This window comes from Clytia hemisphaerica, unplaced genomic scaffold (genome assembly GCF_902728285.1).
Source record: "Clytia hemisphaerica strain Z4C2 unplaced genomic scaffold, Clytia hemisphaerica genome assembly, whole genome shotgun sequence".
In the NCBI taxonomy this organism is placed as follows: domain Eukaryota; kingdom Metazoa; phylum Cnidaria; class Hydrozoa; order Leptothecata; family Clytiidae; genus Clytia; species Clytia hemisphaerica.
The window spans coordinates 45,996-65,443 of record NW_027103532.1 but is presented as its reverse complement, the minus strand read 5'-3'; the positions used below and the strand labels follow the sequence as shown (position 1 = coordinate 65,443).

The 19,448-nt window shown below is 35.2% G+C and overlaps 3 protein-coding genes across 3 annotated transcripts; 1 reads left to right on the top strand and 2 right to left on the bottom strand.

The window, feature by feature from the left end:
• Positions 1–5,577: 5,577 nt before the first annotated feature.
• On the bottom strand, positions 5,578–6,501 carry LOC136799685 (2-aminoethylphosphonate dioxygenase-like). Its single transcript, XM_067056398.1, has one exon. The coding sequence runs from the start codon at positions 6,499–6,501 to the stop codon at positions 5,578–5,580; it is 924 nt and encodes a 307-aa protein (XP_066912499.1).
• A 2,086-nt stretch (positions 6,502–8,587) lies between these two features.
• On the bottom strand, positions 8,588–10,161 carry LOC136799692 (2-aminoethylphosphonate dioxygenase-like). The gene has a single exon (XM_067056405.1). The coding sequence runs from the start codon at positions 10,039–10,041 to the stop codon at positions 9,100–9,102; it is 942 nt and encodes a 313-aa protein (XP_066912506.1). The 5' UTR covers positions 10,042–10,161; the 3' UTR covers positions 8,588–9,099.
• Positions 10,162–14,534: 4,373 nt separating this feature from the next.
• On the top strand, positions 14,535–16,246 carry LOC136799705 (2-aminoethylphosphonate dioxygenase-like). The gene is made up of 2 exons (XM_067056417.1): positions 14,535–14,613; positions 15,290–16,246. The coding sequence occupies exons 1-2, from the start codon at positions 14,562–14,564 to the stop codon at positions 16,141–16,143; spliced, it is 906 nt and encodes a 301-aa protein (XP_066912518.1). The 5' UTR covers positions 14,535–14,561; the 3' UTR covers positions 16,144–16,246.
• Positions 16,247–19,448: the final 3,202 nt, after the last annotated feature.

Below are 19,448 nucleotides of genomic sequence, written 5' to 3'. Positions count from 1 at the left end.
ACTTGACAGTTTCATTACTTTTTCAGTATTATATTTAGTACCTAGTGTAACTTCTTAGTAAGTGCACCAAGTTAAAAATGCTTGACATTGATTTTTAATCGTTATTTATTTGTGTTTGGTGGTTGACTGGTTATATTTTCAAAGGCCAAATCAAAGAAAGCATACCAGGTATGTTTTATTTAGTTTTACCAATAATTTTTATGCTGGAATTTTAAACTGCTGCATTCCAATTTAGACCTTTAGAGCCTGTCTACCGCCCTCCATCATCATGCAGAGCAGCGGACCGCCCAACCCCAACTGACATCAACAAACTTGTTGATCATGACCTGTGTGTTGTTTATTTGGAAAAGCCAGAATCCTCCTTCATCAATAACAACGTTGGAGGGAGGTTCCTATATATTGTATCAGTATCTTAGGGACAAAGCTTTTATATTTTTTGGTAATAGGACCATCTTTGCCTGTTTCGCCAAACTCTATATTTTTAGAGGCTGACATGCATATTTCAGGTAGTGAAAGATCTATTGCAGGTGTAATTTTCATTTGGTGTGTTGAGGCAAGCTTAGTGATTCTGCAAATAGCAAAAAGTTCACATATTGCTGTATAAATTGGACTAGATTGAGGGAAATTTGGCTCATGGCCACTCTTTTCTAATTGTTTGGTTCGTGACATTGCTTGTTTACTTTTTTAGGCAGTGAAAGATCTTGAATAGGTGAAATTGTCATTCGATGTGAGGAGACAAACTTATTTATTCTAGTAGCAGCAAAGAATTCGCATTTTATTGCTATAAATTGAACTGTAATTGGGTTTGGGTTTAGAGCCACTTTCAATAAATTTTTAGTTCGCGTCCTGCTTTGTTTACATTTTTCAGTTTGGAGCACTAAGTAGAAATCGCATTGGAAATTTTTTTTGCATGTGTACTCTTAGTTCGGGGCACTTGTAACTTTTTACGGTCCCCAGACTCTTTCTAAATTTTACGAACGCGGTCAGGAGAAATTCCGTAATCCAAAGGTTCCAGATGTTAAAATTTTCCCGACCTTCAGAGCTTTAGCGTGTCGGAAGAAAATTTCTACATCGAGTACAAGATAACATTAAATGTTAATAATAAGATATAGATAGAAGACTTGAGAGTAATAGAACAACAGAAAATTTGTCGAAGTTTTGACGTCGTTAGCAAGGTATTCCTGAGAGACATCGTCAAATTTATTGTTTCATTTTATGTTTTTAACGAGACGGCAACAAGGCTAGCGGTGCTACCGATGACATGTTTTGGAGACATAAATAGTTTTCTTGCTTGGGAGGCATTCCGGTCTGTAAAATACACCAACAGGTGTTCCGGATGTGTGTCTGAGGCTTAAAATGTTTCTTACCACCTAAGGTACCACTGTACCAAATTTCATGCTTTCTACTCAAAAATGCACAATTGCACCCTTTTTGTGCACACATTCCCTGCACTATATCTAATTCAAATTCTATCAAAAGTTTTGTCTCCGCTACAAATAATATTGAGACAGACTTTAACAAATGTTACAAAGAATTAATCCAATTTGAAAGGAAAAGAACAAGAGATCTTAACAAAAAAGCTTTTTTTAAATTTCTCCAATTTCGCCCCTATATTCTAATGTTTTTGTTAACCTTTGTTAAGCTTACGCAGAAATCAATGTTTTTTTAAATATAGTTGATTGCTTACCAAGTTTGCAGATATATCGAAGGGTGACTCTACAATCTCTATCATTCCAAAAATCATTCGCAAAGAATTGCATACAACCTTCTGTTCCTCCGCTCGGCTCGCCTGGGTGCCATGCATCGAAACTACTTTCAAGCGTGGTCCCATCAGCCCAAATCCATGTGTCATTGCGTTCGACTCCACCGAGCCAAGGACCAGAATTTATATAACCCTGTCCAGGATACCTGAAGAAGTAAAAGTATAGTTTGAGAATTTTATTTACATTTAAGTTATGAATTGATGGTTTTGTGAAAGGCTATAGTTGTTCTAAAGATTCGTATCATAGTAAATTTCACAAAAAGATTTTATGTGTCTCATCTAACAGCCCGATGCATAAATTTTTACGCTAAAGATCTGACGGTAGGAAGAATCATCAACATTTGAAAGGTTTGCATAGAATTTCACCAGGCCGCGTCACATAAATTTTATAGTGGGAAACCTGAACATCAGCACTCGTTTTCAGGGATCGATAAGTCTAACCAAAGTATTTTCATGGGCAGTTACCATTAGAATATCAGACAACAATGCATCAGACAACAATGCATCAGACCCCGTTTATGCAAGCGCGACAATAAGGACGGCATACACGTTTTTTATATAACAACATCCAAAATTTTTAAGCCTTCGGATATTCCTGACTTTTGAGTTTTAAGGATAGAAATGTTCTTAACATATTCTTATTTTCACCATTTTTTGGTAATTTTTGTCCATTTTCCTAGGAAAATGGGTGTTTTAGAGAAGCCTTAAGATGTTCTCAACTTGTTCTAAATATTTTGGCAATTGAAGCCTCATGTTCTTATATAAAAAAACGTGTATAAAATAAAACCATCTATTAGACAAAGTATTCCCTTCCCTAATTCATGAAAATATGATAACATTAAAACTGGCAATCTGAAAAAGCATAAAAAACAAACCATTTCTGTTGAATTTGTTGAAACAAGAAATCATTTTCTTCTCTTGAAAAGATGCTGGTCAAATGACCTCCACGTGTGACACAATCATTTTCTGCTGATCCCCATTCTTTTTCTTCGATTCCGAAGAAATATTCAACTCCGTTAAAAGAAACCAGGTCGCTTGCTGAAAACAAAAAAGAATCTGAGTTTGGGCTTTAAAATTTTATGTTTCAATAAACATATTGAAGTAAATAGAATCCCAAAAGGCTAAAGAAAATTCGAAAAAATCAAGCAAAATATCGAAAAGTATCAAGAAATCATTGTCGATAGAGAAATAAAGAATTTCTGCAATGCATTGCTGTGTTATAAGTTAGTTCTTTATTTCTCGATATATTAATAATCAGAACTAACATCAATACAAATTAAACTTGCATGAAAACCAGTCTAGAGGGAAGTATTCTCGTTACGCAGACATAGTTTCCACGTGGTATTAAAAAGGTTTGAAAGCTTAAAGCAAATGGACTTTAAAGATGGTAAAAGTGAGGATTTTTGGTTCTTCATCATCGACCTACCTGAAATTGACGATTTGCATAAAATAAACAAAAACAAACTTGTTTTAAGGAAGTTCATGACCCTATTCATATCATTTCCCAAAACAAATGTTATCTTTCATTTTTACTCAGTCTAAGTCGTGATTTACAAGTTAATTTTCAATGCCTTAAATTGGATTTTTAATGATTGTTTAAGAATGCTATTGCAAACAAGATAGGTTTAATTGTCTACTGATGACTAATGAAGTAAAGAAGCCGTCATTCTAAGCTTTAATTAAAAAAGCTTTTGTTTAATCGCATTTCATCTTTCAATATGGCTTGCTTATGTTTCCGGGAAGTCAGGCTTGAATTACTCACAATTGGGTCTACTTTGCAGCTCTTGAAGTTCGTTCTTTTCTTCTTGGTGATTAGTTGTACTTTTTCAAAAACAGGAGAAACGATCTTTAAATTCTTGAAAATTCCCTATGTAGTCCCTATGTATTTCGGCGCCTATTGTAGATAGCCATCTCGATTTAAGAAGAAATTGTATCTGCTATCATTTTTATCTGGCTGGAAAAACAACAATCTGTTCTCGGATAAAACTGGTCCCTGGAAATCGAGGGATCTGTTCTAAATGGTTCTAAGAATCGAAAAATCTTCCCAACTGGCAAAAATGAATAGATATTTATGATTTTTTGTAGGGCGAATTGCAGTCTCAGTACTTCCAATTTGTTTCATTGGATTTTTCAATTTTGGAGGGGTTAAGTGGCTTCCAGGCTATATTTTCTCAGCCTTATTGGAACATTTTTGAGCTTTTAGATCCTGAGATCCTAAGGTCCTTGCTAAGTCATGAGGCTTATATTAAAACTCAGAGTTAAAACTCTACTTTCAAACCGTGCTTCAATGCACTTAAAAATCACTTGCGGTTTTAAAGTTTTGAGGGAATTCACCTTTTGTGCCAAAGATTTCGGCGCCAATTGTAGCTTAATAAAATTATTTTTTAAAGTGAGCAAGGACATATGCAAGGTCAGAATGTACTTTTTTTATAAGAACATAAGAACAATGAGGCTCATAATACCGAAAATTTTATAAAGAGTCTAGGAACAATGTTTGGCCTGGCATGACAATAGGAAAGGAGGTAATAGGAGTGATGAAAATAGAGTACAGAGCCTAAATTACATAAAAAACTATTATACCAGACCCCATTACTCGAACTTACTCGAACAAGTAATGTTCGAATAAAAAAATTACTCGAACTCCTCACAATTTTTCAAAAAGTTCGAGTAATTAGCCGAACTTACTCTAACTTTGGATTCTAAGGTATGTTAAAAGCTCGAGTAAAGTTCGAGTAAATTCGAGTAAGGTCGAGTAAATTTGAAATTTGAAAATTGAAAATCTGCCAGTTCTAGTTCAACCATGGCGTGTACTATCTCATAAAATAGGACAATTTAATTTCTTTTTGCTCCTAAATAAATTTGGTCAAACTTTCTTCAATCAGCTTCTCGAACATTTCTTCAATCTAACTTCTCGAACTAACCGAATTTCTCACAAATTTTTGAAAGTTTTTGAAAATTTTCAACTGTTCGAGTAAGTTCGAGTAGTTCGATTCTCGAACTTTTTGAGTATTGGGGTCTGGATTTTACCTGTGCTGCGTTGTATCGAAGGGTTGCTGTGGAGTATGTGTGGTTTGAACTAAAAGTCAAGTAATTCTAGAATTCTAGAAGGTTCTAGAAAAATATGTGGAGCCCCATGAACATGAAGAACGAGTACCTAGTGTTAATTTCTATAATTAACGTTAATCGCAGAAACCCGATTGCAATTCTTTCGCTGTATTAATATAATATGTACCATGTAATTTCTTCAAGACTCTCCGTATTCCCACTATGTTTGCGCCTTCTTTAAGCATTCTCCTAAACGGGTGCTTGAATGCGTGAATAAGCTTTTTCACTTGGGTGAATGCGTAAAAATTAAAACAAAAATTCCGCGAATGCGTGAATTGAAGGTCCGGGGGGGGGCTCCAATACAGACAGAAGGTTCGATTAATCTACTAACTACAGATAAAATTCAAGAATGGTAAAAATGAGACCATTATGCCTTTATTTCATTAAATAATGAATGATGTGGCCAAATTTTGACTAAATACAGTAATCTACCAGAGTACAACTAAAATACCAAAAAAAATGCGAGAGTATGGCTAATAGCAGTAAACACGTGGTTTAAATTGATAACCTGCGGAAATGGTTTGTTAATTTTACACTAAATTTTTGAAAAATTGATAAAGACAAACGTTAAATCATCGTATCACACAAAATTGTATTTACTGTTTAACTATTCTAAATTTTGAATAGCTGTAAATTTGAAAGAGCAATATGATATTTCCTAATTTTCTAGTGATAAATCAATAATTAAGTAAACAGTCTTAACAGGTGTTTCAATAATCTCCACGATTTGCTTTCGGCATCCTACCATTTCCCATTTCGATCATATGTTCCCTATATAGTGAAATTCCTTCCGAATAGTCTTTATTAGGATCTCTCAAATGATCTGAAGGAAGCAACCGTCGTCTCACGGAATAAAATTCATCACGTTTTTCACCCCATGAAATACCATTCCACGTGATGTAAAGGGCGCGTCTTGATTGGCCTGTTTGATTGACATCTGATTTATGAGGGACATGAGAATTAAACATAACTACAGTCCCAGCATCACAAATCACTGGATCCCATTTAAAATCTCTCGCTATCTCTTCCTTAATGTCACACCGTTCGTCTTGAGCTAAAAATGGTGAGCTACCCCATTTCCCAGGGACAATCTTCAAACATCCATTTTCAAGAGTCATTGGGTCAGCGGGCACCAAAGCAGACATATAGAATTGTGGTCCAAAATCTACATAACTAACTCCATCTTGGTGTGGATCGTAGCCAATGCCTCCAGGATATTTGAAGTTGATTTTATCTTTAAAAACTACAGCGTCTTCCCCAAGCAAATCTGAAGCAGCTTGGCCTAACTTTCCTTCCACCATTTTCTTCGTTACGACATGGTGTTCGTAAAAAGCTTCGAGGCGGGACAGGCGTCTTACGCCACTGTTTGTTTCGTAATACGTAAACCATTTGTCATCGCTAACGGGCCATTTTTCGATCTCGTCAATGGTACGCGTAAATAATTTTTTCTCGTCCGGCGTAAGAAGATCGCGTAAAATGACGTAACTGTCACGTTGATACGCTTCCACTTGCTCGTCCGTTAATATATGACGTTGATACGTAGACGAAAGTAAACGAATCGCTAAATGGTTCAATGAAGCACTTTTGTCGCTCAAAGAATATTTTGCGGAATACCTGATCATTCGAAAGGCCATGTTGGTTTAGTAGAATTTACTTTTGGAGGCTTTTGTAGAGATTTTACTGTTTCCTTCTTGTAACGTTTTTTTGATTTCAAAATAATCTGGAAAGGATAAAACAACATGAAATGCAAAAAAAGGTCGTATACTTTTAAACCTATCTTTATTTTGATTTGTAATATAATATCGTACCACTAAAAAATTGTGCTATTGCATAATTTAAATACAATATCGGGTATATAGGTAACGAATACGCTTAAATCCTGGGGCGAGGAGTACTATCCTTGCCGGCCGACGAAGTTCGAAAAATGGAACCTACGTGGGACTTATTTTTTGAAAAACAGTGACCCTGAATAGGACTAAATTTCCAAAATTTTCTCATAATTACGCATATTTTTTCTAAATTTCCCTAAAAGGTAACCTACGAGGGACTGATTTTTCTATTTTGGTGTTTTTGCGACCCTACCTAGCTGGAATTCATGTATGTGAAAAAGGTACACTGGCCAGCGGCACATCCCCGTACCATTTTTTACCCAAGTACCCCCACCCCCGAGCTTAAATTTATCACAATTAAGTTTGACGGTTAAAATCCAAAGCAATTTCGATGAGGCTTTCATGCCGTTGCTACATAAGTTTTCAACAAAGACATTTTGTGAAGGCATTAACCTCGATTCTAGACAATGTGTACATTCTCTATTAGAATAATAGGGCAGAATAAACTTTTGCTTTTTAGGTGTTGCAAATCTGAAGATAACACCCCCTTCTCAGACCCGCTGGGAACCCTTCCCACTGGGGAAATTGGCCAAAATATCGTCCATAGTGGAAAATTATACTCCAATTTTTGTCACCGCTGAAAATAATTAGATAAGCAAATCCCCACTGCAAAATATTGTGCTATTTTTCCATCCCACTGAACTTTCTGTCTAAAATAATGGAATTCAAATTCCAGCCATAAATAAGATGGGAATATCCCATGCAATCTCCATCGAGTTTTAGTCCGTTATGTTCACCCCGACTAGCTGATAAAATCCCACCGGGTCTGTGAGAAAGGGGTATAGTTGATATTATATAATAAAATGCTCGCCCTGATCTGACCTGAAATGTTAACACACTCGTGTACTTTTCATTTTTACAAAGCATGTGAAATTTGAAACCTAAAATTGATCCTTCTCTGTTTGATCAGGGTACTAAGACAATGGGAAGTTTATGGGTAAGTGCCACCCTTAAAGGCCCGCCCCCAACAAGGATGACTGTATAACATAAGCGCTAAGAGGGCGAATTCTTTCCGAAAGAGAGTGATAATTCCACGGTACAAAAATAATTTGAGGCGAAATTTTTTGTGGAAATTGCATTTTTGGATTGTTAATTAGAATCTGTCAGCCAGATTTTTTACTGCTTTCAAACTAAATCCACTAAAAACTCTTTAAAATTGTTTAATTAAGATCTAAAAATATATTTTATTTCAACTTTTCTGCTCACAAAACTTGACCTAGAGTCAATCACATTCAAGAGAGTCACAGTGGCTGCAGTCTCGCAAATGACTCACAGTATAAAATATAATATAATTAGGTCATTTCTTGATATTAATGATGTAATCTTTTATACGGAAACACACGAAAAACACCGGGCGTTTTACACCAGTTTCATTGTTTCAATTTAAAACTGATGGAAAACACCCGGTGTTTCCCGGGTGATTCCGTATAAAAGTTTACGTCATGAATATCAAGAATTTGCCCTAATTGTACATTCTGTTTTGCTATCACGTGCTAATCGATTCAGAGAAAATACCTTTATTGGATTTTAATGGTTTCCACACTGTAGGAAAAAAAAGAACACATGCTTAAAGCAAATTAATAATAAAAATCTGAAACTGTAGACCTTTCTTATTTCCAATAACGAATATTTTAAATTAATTGGGGTTGAATCCTCACAGATCGACGGGGTATGACATCGAGGTTGAAAAAGGATCAAATTGGGACTAAAATCCCTTAATGTTAGTTTTTTAGGAACCGTTTACAAATTGACTCAGAATGGGACCTAAAAAGTACTTTTAGCCCTTCAAGAAACTTTCCTCGTTTGAAAAATATGGTGGAAAACGTCGATCTTTTTGCCCGGGGGGGGGGGGGGGGGGGGTACTTAGGCAAAATGGGTGCCGGGTATGTGCAAGCCATAAGGGTACCTTTTCTCATTCCTCAAAAGTCTCTGAAAGGGGTACAAATTCAAAAGTTAGTCTCTGAAAGGGTCCCAAAATCACGAAAATCAAAAATTTCTCTCTCAAAGGGTCACGATTTCCAAAGATTTTGACCAAAATTTGGTGAAAATCAAACCAAAATTTATGAAATAGTCTCAAAGGGTCCCAAAATCATCAAAAATCGATTTTCGATTTTCGGCTCGGACATACCCGTCACCTCGCAAACCGGGGGACTAGGTTTGCGAGACCCCCGGGTCTTGTTGGCTCCTTTTATCAAGCCCTCAAGCCGGAAGACCTGTAAATAGAAAAAAAAACAGAGAAAAAATGTTTGGAAAAATTAAGATAAAAATTTGTATAAGGTTAGTGCATAAATTTGCAAGAACGTTTGTATAACATAAAATTAAAATGAAATTTCATACAAAGTGTCAATAATTTTCGCGTTCAATTTTTGGCATTCTAGAATTAGCCATCTCTAGTATATGTTCTTTATATAGTAAAATTCCCTCTGAATAGTCTTTATTAGGATCACGCAAATGATCTGATGGGTACAGTTTTCGTCTCACGGAATAAAATTCGTCACGCTTATCACCTAGAGAAATACCGTTCCACGTGATGTAAAGGGCGCGTCGTGATTGGTTCGTTTGATTGACATCAGATTTATGAGGGACATAAGAATTAAACATAACTACAGTTCCAGCATCACAAATCACTGGATCCCATTTAAAATTTTTCGCTATCTCTTCTTTGATATCACCACCAGTTTCGTCCAGCGGTAAAAATGGCAATTTGCCCCACTTCCCTGGAACTATCTTCAAACAACCATTCTCCAAGGTCATTGGATCTGCAGGCACTAAAGCAGCCATATGAAAATATTGTCCAAAATCTTCGTACCCAAGACCATCCTGGTGTGCGTTGTATCCGATACCCCCAGGATACTTAAAATTGATTTTATCTTTGAGAACAACGGCATCTTCCCCAAGCAAATCTGAAGCAGCTTGGCCTAGCTTTCCTTCAACCATTTTCTTCGTTACGGCATGGTGTTCGTAAAGAGCTTCGAGGCGGGACAGACGTCTTTTGCCACTGTTTGTCTCGTAATACGTAAACCATTTGTCGTCACTAACCGGCCATTTTTCGATTTCGTTAATGGCACTCGTAAATAATTTCTTTTCGTCCGGCGTAAGGAGATCTCTGAGAACGACGTAACTGTTACGTTGATACGCTTCCACTTGCTCGTCCGTTAATATTTGACGTTGATACGTAGACGAAAGTAAACGAATCGCTAAACGGTTTTGAGCAGCGATTTTTTTGTGTGAAAAATGTTTGGTAGAGTACCTTAACATTTGAAATGAGGTCCTTGTTAATGCCATGTTGCTGAAGATAACTACCCTTTCAAACTTCTTGCACACAATATAATTATATTGTGATAGAATCCATACTTTGTGGATTTCCAAAATATACGATAATATTATTGTAGGGCAGGTCAAACTGGTTACTGATACTTGTTGTTTCTTTAACAAAATACTAATTTATTTACATACTATATTTAAAACTAGCATGTAGCTTTCGCTATGATGCTCCCGATGACAGGCATTTGACAGTGATTGATTGAAATTCAGAAAAGGCGAAATGCCGTGTTTATTTTTGTCAGAAATACAGTGATATTGCAAAGTATTCAATTTTTCTCAGCCATAGCTTGCACTAAACATGCCCCCTTTAATAGATACCTTATAAAGCTTAAATTACAAAGCTTTTCATGTTTTATAGGCAGGGTCTTGGAATAATCTTCAGGAAATATTTAGAATGACTTTCTTCTCAAAAGCATTTTCTTTGAAAGAACAATAACAAAAATAAAAATAAAAAACATATCAAAACATGAATTTATAATTTCCAAGACTATATTTTGACAATGATATAATTTTCAGCTAAGTTTTGGTCTTTTTTTTTAAGAAACACACTTTTAAGAAACATGAGGCTCAGAATGCCTAAAAACTAAGAAACATGTAAGAAACATGCTGAGGCTGAGAATGAGAAAATAAAATTTTTTCATGCAAGACGTACTTAAACAATTGGGCGATCACACATGGGCGTCAATTTCACCATATGGATGGCCATCCGCCGTATTCTGCCCGCTTTCAATCGAACTTAGTCGACGGTGCGTTAACTCATAACAACACGTTCACTTATCCAGCCGCGTGGTTCACTTATCTGGCAGCGCAATTGGTTTGTCTGGGGATAGAAATATTTCTTTCCTTCGACAGGGTCGTCTTCGATCAGGTTCAGTAGTAACCAAACACCTATAGTTTGATTCTGTTTGATAAAATTTGATAGTTCAATTACGAAAATTTGGATCAATTGAATTCAATTGACATCGCCTGGAGATAAACAGAAGATTCGTTAATGGTGGTATGCAAAGTTTTTTTATTCTTTAGAATAATTTTCAATCATACATCCTATCTGAAACATTACTTTTCCTATCTGAAACATTACTTTTGATAAAATAGTATTATACTTACTATTATACCTTCTACTTTCTGAAACCAACTGGTCCCAAGTTGCTTCGTTGCTTTTTGTTGTTGTATTCCAAGCTATGACTTTGGAGCGCTAAAGATGCTAAATTTCTGTTCACGCGGTGTTGTTGTATTCCAAGCTATGACTTTGGAGAGCCAAAAACGCAAAATATCTGTTCGCGCGGTCGAGCTAGCTTAAAAGCTCACCACACGGCAATCTTTTAGTAGATGCAGTCACTAGGTTACATCGTCCCGTTTATTTTCTTGAACAATTTTTCGCCAGCTCGATCCCCAGCACGGCCTCGTGAAACAACATAGGTTCCCTTCGGGAGCAAAAAGTGTGAATTTCTGCAGATTAGTTTTGTTAAAATCCAAAACTTTAAAATTAAATAAAATCTTATAGCTTTAGAGCTAATGACTTAAGCACAGTTGGAAAGATATCACTCGACTGTCTCTATTGTAAATACATTCCTTTTAGGCGGTCTTTACCTTTACCTTTTACTATTAAAGGTCATAAATCTTGTGGTTTATCCTTAAGACTTGAAGTTATAAGTCTACGACAAAATTAACGTATGTCACTCGGATCACCGAATCATTTGAAATGAGACATTTTCCACTCGGGGGTACTACCCTTGCCGACCGACGGGGTGTGCCACTGAAGTTCGAAAAACTGACCCTACTTAGGACTCGTTTTTTGAAAAAAGTGACCCTGAATGGGACTGAAAGTTTTCTCAAAATTTTCCATATTTTTCCAAACTCCCCCAAAAATCCTACGAGGGACTGACTTTTCTATTTTTTGGTGTTTTTGCGACCCTACCTGGGACCCATGGAGGTCCCCACATCCCCGTACCCCCATCGTACCTTTCGAGAACGATGATAGAGAGAGCTACACTCCAAAACATTTTGCACGCGATATGGTGATAGGCCCTTTGTAGACTTCAAACATAGACAACAACTAAATAACTATAGGTCAGGTCAAACCGGTTTATTGATGCTTGCTGTTTCAAAAAAAATACTTATCAAGAATTAGATTACCATTACTGAGCTGTTCGATAAATGTTGACACTAGCAAGAAAGATTTCATGTATATGCACGTCAATGCTAGTTTCTAAAATGGAAATCACAATGTCACATGTCATGTCAAACAAATCAAAATTGGCTGACAATACTAAGCGATTATAGGTTCGTAAGAATTAATTTCAAAAGTAGATTTGTTGTCGATTTACAGAACCCATCCTACAAGCAGGGAAAATCCATTCCAAGAAACTGGTGTACAAACTTTCGCGATTTTTGCAAATTTTGACTCTTTTCGCGAAAGTAAATGTCTTTAAAAATTCTAGGAAGGGCCATTTTCGCGAATTTTTATGTAACACTCTAAACTTTGAATAAAATGTAACTTTTATGGCACTTTTTAGCCTGCTAAAAGACTAATAAGTCAAAGAACAAATGTTTCAAACTAATCCAATAAGTATTTGTCACTCTAAACCATTTTTTCATGTGAAAAATCTCAATTTTACGTCTTGATTCGCGAAAGTTTATGCTGGCGAAAAATATTTTTCCGTTAAATTCGCCAAAGTAAATGTCGTGAATTTCACGATTTTTCGTCCTCGCGAAAGTTTGTACGCCTAAAGTCGTGGTGTGATGTGACATGCTGAAAGAGAGCATTTTGGGTAAAATACAGACCGGTCTGTAAAATACCAACAACTCGTGTGATCAAATTGTAATTTTGCACAACGTCTTATATGGTTAGTTTAAACAGCTGGTAAAAATTTCAAGTCAAAAGCTCAAGTAGTTCCTGAGTTCAAACAGGGGTTTGGCGTGTATTCTACAGACCGGTCTGAAAAGGACCAAATACTGATGAGACCAAATATTTTCAGTCAGAAGTCTCTTTTATTTGACAATAGTTAAAAACAGGAAGATGTTCAAAAGGGTTGAAATATAAAAATCTTGGCTGTAAAATAGTTTAACCATTGCTAGAAAGGAGGGTTCAACTTTTATCGAGCAAGAATATGAACCCTTAAGAGTTGCACAACATTTAGAATGATGTATTAAATCTAGCCCTTTCTTTGTTTTTAAGTGGCATATTTTTCGAAATCTGTAATTTTAGATGGGAAATAAGTGGCTTTATTTCCCAATCAAGAGTTTTTAATCTATGGACTTTGACAACAATGGATTTAACACCTGAATATATAGTTTTAACGCAGGACTCTTGTGCGGGAATTTGGGGTTCTGTGTTGCAATAATTCGCAAAGCGGTTGCAACCATGGCAACGTGGTTGCGACCATGGCAACGCGAATGCGATCATGGTTAGCATGCTTTAAAAAAGATTCGTGCGCTACATATACTTTCCTTGGGTTTCAAGAGGTACTTAAGAATCAAATCAAAACTTAAAGCCTAAAGCAAATAAACCTTAACACCACAAAATTCGATTCTTTCTTATAGTTTACTAAAATTCAGGAATACATTTTTTTTTCAAAGCATATTCTTTTTGGAAGACAAGCTCAGTTATGCTTATGCTATATTTTGGAATCAAACTCAAATTATGTTTATGATATGCTTATTTTTTCACCAGTCTTATAGTAAACTTATTTAAGTTATGCTTATTATTAAACTTTATGCTTATAAAGAACCTGCATAGCTTTGAAGTCGTGATTACATGCTCCAAACCAGTAGCGTGGTGGCAGGGGGGGGGGGCAGCGGAGGTTTTTCAAACGGGTGCCGAAATACAAAGGGTGCAAAAAGACGCCTCTAATTACTAATTTCGGCACCCCTTTCCTCTTTTACACTTTAGATATGGCAGCTTTTGGCCAGATTGAGAAAAAATACACCCAAAATTTTTCGTGCTCGCTTTGCTCCCGTTATTTAAAAAAAAATATTTAATTTTATAAGGGGCGCCAAAATCAAAATCTTCTAAACTTGTTTCAGTTTGCCCGAATTTTAGTCCACCCACCACGCTACTGTTCCAAACATGTTATAAATTCATTTTCACATTGTTGTATTCTACATGACCTTATCAATGACCTTACGTATAATATGTGTAACCCTATAAGGTCCGAAAATCAATCCATTTTATGAAAGGATTTCTATTGAACAATTTCACATTGCACACTGATGTGTATTATGATGCTAAATCAACAAAGAGGAAAGGAGCAATACACGTTTTTTTTTATGAGAACATCCAAAATTTATTAAGCCTTTGGATGTTCTTAACTTTTTCAGTTTTAAACCTAAAAATGTTCTTAGCATGTTCTTAACATTTTGGCATCTTATATAATTTGTTCTTATAAAAAAATCAGACGTGTAAATATCATATTGAAATAATGCCAAAATGTTGTATTTTACGTAGAAGCCAAAAGGGAGTGGAATAATTAAGTATCAAGATGTTAGCGAGTTTGAGGATTTCATCTCTGCGTCGAACAGCGAAATTTATTGGTAAAAATGGTTCTTTTGATTTCATTGTTGAAAAATTTACTCATTTGCACTCGATACAACTTGTTCGTTAAACTCTCTAGGCTACATTAACTTTTATGGACAACTTTAATGAGAAATCAGAAATCAGAGTTTTAATTAGATACGGAAAACATAGTGTCCTCCCCCCCCTGGATTCAGGGGAATGGGTTTTGAGGTCAAAAGGACGTATAGGGGGAAAGAATTTTTTTTGAAGCCAGGGGGGAGGAAACTATGGGGGGGGGATGGAAAATTTTCATTCTAGGCATGGGGGGGGGGACTCACCAAAATCTATTCAAAATTGAAAAACATCTGGTTTTATGAGATGATATAGCATAATGCTTAGTTTTATTAATATTATGGTTTAAAAACAACCATCCTTTCCATATATTCTTGAATTAGAACTACCTTAGCGAAAACAATAAGCGTTAAGTTCATCAAATTACAGCTTTTTAATTTTATGCTTGAGGGGGGGGGACAGAAAAATTTTTGGAGGTAGGGTGGGAAACTGAGGGGGTGGGGAATGGAAAATTTGGGGGGGGGAGAGAGACCCGGAGGACACTATGGAAAAAGCCAAATGGGTCTCAATGGGGGAACTTTAAATTTACTAGAATTACAGTAATGTACGTAAACGTCATAATAGAGTACGTTTTATTTTTAGGTGTACGTTTACTTTCGTCTACGTATCAACGTCAAATATTAACGGACGAGCAAGTGGAAGCGTATCAACGTGACAGTTACGTCATTTTACGTGATCTTCTAACGCCGGAAGAAAAGAAAGATTTTCAACGTATCGCCACTGAAATTGAAAATTGGCCAATCAGCGATGACTGGTTTTCCTATTTTGAAGAAGTAGGCGGTGTGAGGCGTTTGTCAAGATTAGAAGGCTTCTACAACCACCACGCTGACTTAAAAAAACATGTTAAGGGCAAGTTAGGTCAAGCTGCTTCCGATTTAATAGGAGAGGAAGCAATACTTTTCAAAGAAAAACTTAACATGAAATACCCTGGTGGTTTTGGTTATGACCCGCACCAAGATGGAGTTGGTTCTTGGAATTATTTTGGTCAATTTTTCCACATGTCAGCTGTGGTCACTTGTGATCCAATGACTATTGAGAATGGTTGTCTACAAGTGGTTCCTGGAGACTGGGGGGAATTACCATGGTTACCAATGGATATCAATGGTGATATTACAGAGGAAGTTGCGAGAGGGTTGGATTGGAAACACATGATTTGTGATGCCGGAACTGTCATCATGTTCAATTCTCATGTCCCTCATAAATCAGATGTCAATCAAACGGACCAATCACGACGCGCCTTTTTTATCACGTGGAATGGTGAATCGTTGGGTGATACTCGGCAAAAATATTATGATTTGAGACGGGAATGTCATCCACCAGATCATTTGAGAGATCCAAACAAAGATTATACAGAGTTGATTAGAATCTTTAATGAACATAATTTAGAACAATCGAATGACAGATGGCAACCAGATTTAGAAGAAGAAACAAAATGATTAAATTTTACTTTGGAAGTGTGTAACTTTAAATGTAAAGAAGCCATGAAAAATCAATAAAATTTGTTTAAAAACGCTAAAATGAAAACTCTCAATTTGGTTTAGTTTAAGTCTAACGCATGCCATTTGGGACTCGAGTTCAGTATTTTCTAACTAAGACCAAAACAATCGATACAGCGAGAAACTCTAAGCAGACCGAAAAAAATTCCAAAGTCTTTGAACATACATACACACCGACAAAATTTAGATTCTCAAAGACTCAGATTCTAGCTAAACCTGAAGCTGAGACTAAAGTCGAGGTATAAAATCTTAAATCCCAACTAATTATACCGTTGAGAATACAGTAGCGTAGACAAGACGGGCGCAAAATTTGTGTAGGAGAGCAGATTTTTATGACACTTAATTATCTAGTCATAATATAAAAAGGTAATTATTGTGTCATAAAAATCTGCTCTCCCCAAAGACTTATAACCAAAACAAGACGTCTAAGCGCATAATTATGCAAAATTATCTCATTGTTCGAACAATAAAAATAAATTTCCTTTGATCCGCACGTTAGTTGCCGACAAGATTAAAAAAAATGGCCGCCAAAACTCGAAGGCCACCAAATTTGGAACTACTTGTCCATGTAATTTTGCTAATTATGGTCTAATTATCATGAAATATGTCAACAAATTGGATTGGTTTGATTTTAGAATAATTATTCTTTCCATTTCTGCTCTTTGAACCTTGAACTTTGGCCAGAAGGAAGGAATTTCGCAAAAACAAGATGGCTGACTGGTTTCTGAGTATTTGCTATAATGACCCAAAGAATGGCTTTGAAATACTATGTTAGAGAATTTTTTGATGATTAAAAATAATTTTCTAGCATTGTAATATGACCAAACTTTAAGTCCATACCATTCTTTTTTGTGGCCTGGCTCTTTTCAGACTGGCCTGGCTCAATTTTTTGGGCTATTTTTTGTGAACTGTCAGACTGTGTTTTGTTGGAAATTAAGGTTTTCAGTTAGTTTACCTGGCTTTATGTTTGTTCAGATGAAAAGTATTCGGTTTAATATCGCTCATTTGATTTCGATATAACTTTTTTCAATTTATTTAGGTGTAAAATATATATAATTTAAAAAAACATCAAAATAATCAACCATAAATTCTGTATATATCCTGCTCCTTGAAAAGGCATTTCAAAAACAGATGGGCGACTTCAAATCAAGGATATCTTCAACAAACAAGATGTATTGTGATTAGAATTGAAATATATACATCTAACACCCAATGCTGAAAAATATTTTGTCGCAATGATGGTTTTTGAATCATAACTTTAATTTTCTGGCTATTTTATTATAACACCGAATCAATTTGTCACTGGATGGATTCTTTGGATATCTTGATATATGTGGCTTGGCTGGTAGACCTGGTAGATTAGAATTATCAACAGCGATGATGAAAAGATTGCTATGAACACTAACAATATTTGGAATATCTTAAAATTTGGATAATGTACTAGAGACTAGCTCACAGCAGGCTACAAACTGAAATTGTGAGGGTTATTGCATCAGTATATATATGAAAATATTTGGTACCCCAACCGTGAAATTGTGATGTATGTCATTTGTAGAAAGTGGACTCAAATAAACAATTGATTATGCCTGGGTCATTGACTAAATAAGCGCCATCTGCCATCTCATGTACAGAATCTGAGATTTACAAAAATAACGTACATTCATGGCTAAAAATGGAAAGAGTATTGAAAGCTTGGATATTACTTTTAAAACAGTGTGCCAGATTTTTAATTTGGCAAGACTGGTTTCTGGCAAATGAAAAAAGTATTGCTTGTAGATAATCTTGAACAAATTTATATAGATGAATTCTTTGGCTAGGTAATTTTAACAAATTATAGAAAGCAAACAGAAGCAAACTATATAAATTAATCAGTCAGTCATCATAATGAAATTAATTTTGAGAGGTAATTTTGGAGGTAGTTCTTAATATTGTGAAATGCTCTGACTGTTAATACCAAAATTATTTGTTTGTGTAACTATTTTAATGTAGCGTAAGGGACTTATTGTCTATACTTTGTCATCTAAGTATCATTTTCAATCGTCAATTAATCCTCAGAAAAAATTAAATCAGGTCATCTATTTTCAAAAGAATTGCCTATTTTTGTCTATTATTGTATTGTGTATTTGAAAATTGTTTTTTGTTTGTTTCTCAGTATTACCAAACAATAAATTAATAATTTTGTATTTTTTGATTAGATTGTGTTATGCCAGTTAACTAGGGTCCTGGTTAAAGATATGTTACATGCATGAGTTACTTTGTTCATTTGTGTACAGACATTTTTTTTACAAATCTCGAGACTGATAGTTGTTAACAAAAATTACAAGTATTTTTGTGATTTTGGTCTTGATTGGAAATGGTTGACAAATTCTGAAAATTTTCAAATACCTTGAGGGAACCTTTTCTGGTGGGAACTAATTTTGGCAGGCAGCAAATATCCTAAATTTTTTTAATTTTGGTCGGAACTTATTTTGGCGAATAGTGAATTTTTTTAATTTTGGCGAATGACAGCGTAAATCTCTTCTATTTTGCCTTACTTTTTGAGCAATTTTGATGAATTTCAGGGTTATTTAGGCAAGGAAACTAAAAAAAAATTTAATTTTGGCGGGAACTTATTTTGGCGAGTGAGCAAAATATTTAATTTTGGCAGGAACGAACTTTGGCGAATTTCGCCTAAATTCCCAAAATTAGTTCCCTTAAAGGTACTTATTTTCTAAATAGGAAGTGATGAGTCAAAACAATCCCATCATTTTTCATTAAATTTTTCACATTTTTATGGTACTGTAATTTTTATCAAAAGGTGTCATAAAAAAGTGAAATGATCAAACAGGCATTAAAAATAACAGGAGACTTGTTAAAATTTTATGTCAGAATCTCCTCAAAAGTTTGGATCAAAATATTGAAAATTGAGTGAAAAAAAATTGTTTAATTTTTCAAATCAATTATTAGTCTTTGACCCAAACATTGATTCTATCTTTTCAAAACAATATGATTAACAAAAATTTTTAGAATAAAAAAAACTTATACACTGGGAGTATCTTTGTTTAAAAGAAAAATTTAAAACTTTTAATAAAATAAGGTCCATAAAAGGCTCTAACTACTCTTGGGTACCTAAATAAATGGGGGTTTGGAATAAGCCAGATAGGAGAATTTATTTATTAGCGGGGGAGGGGAAGTTTATTACGTATCCAAAAGTACAGTTTTATATCGTAGATATAGTTTTAGTAAAATAGAGTTTAAAAAATGTT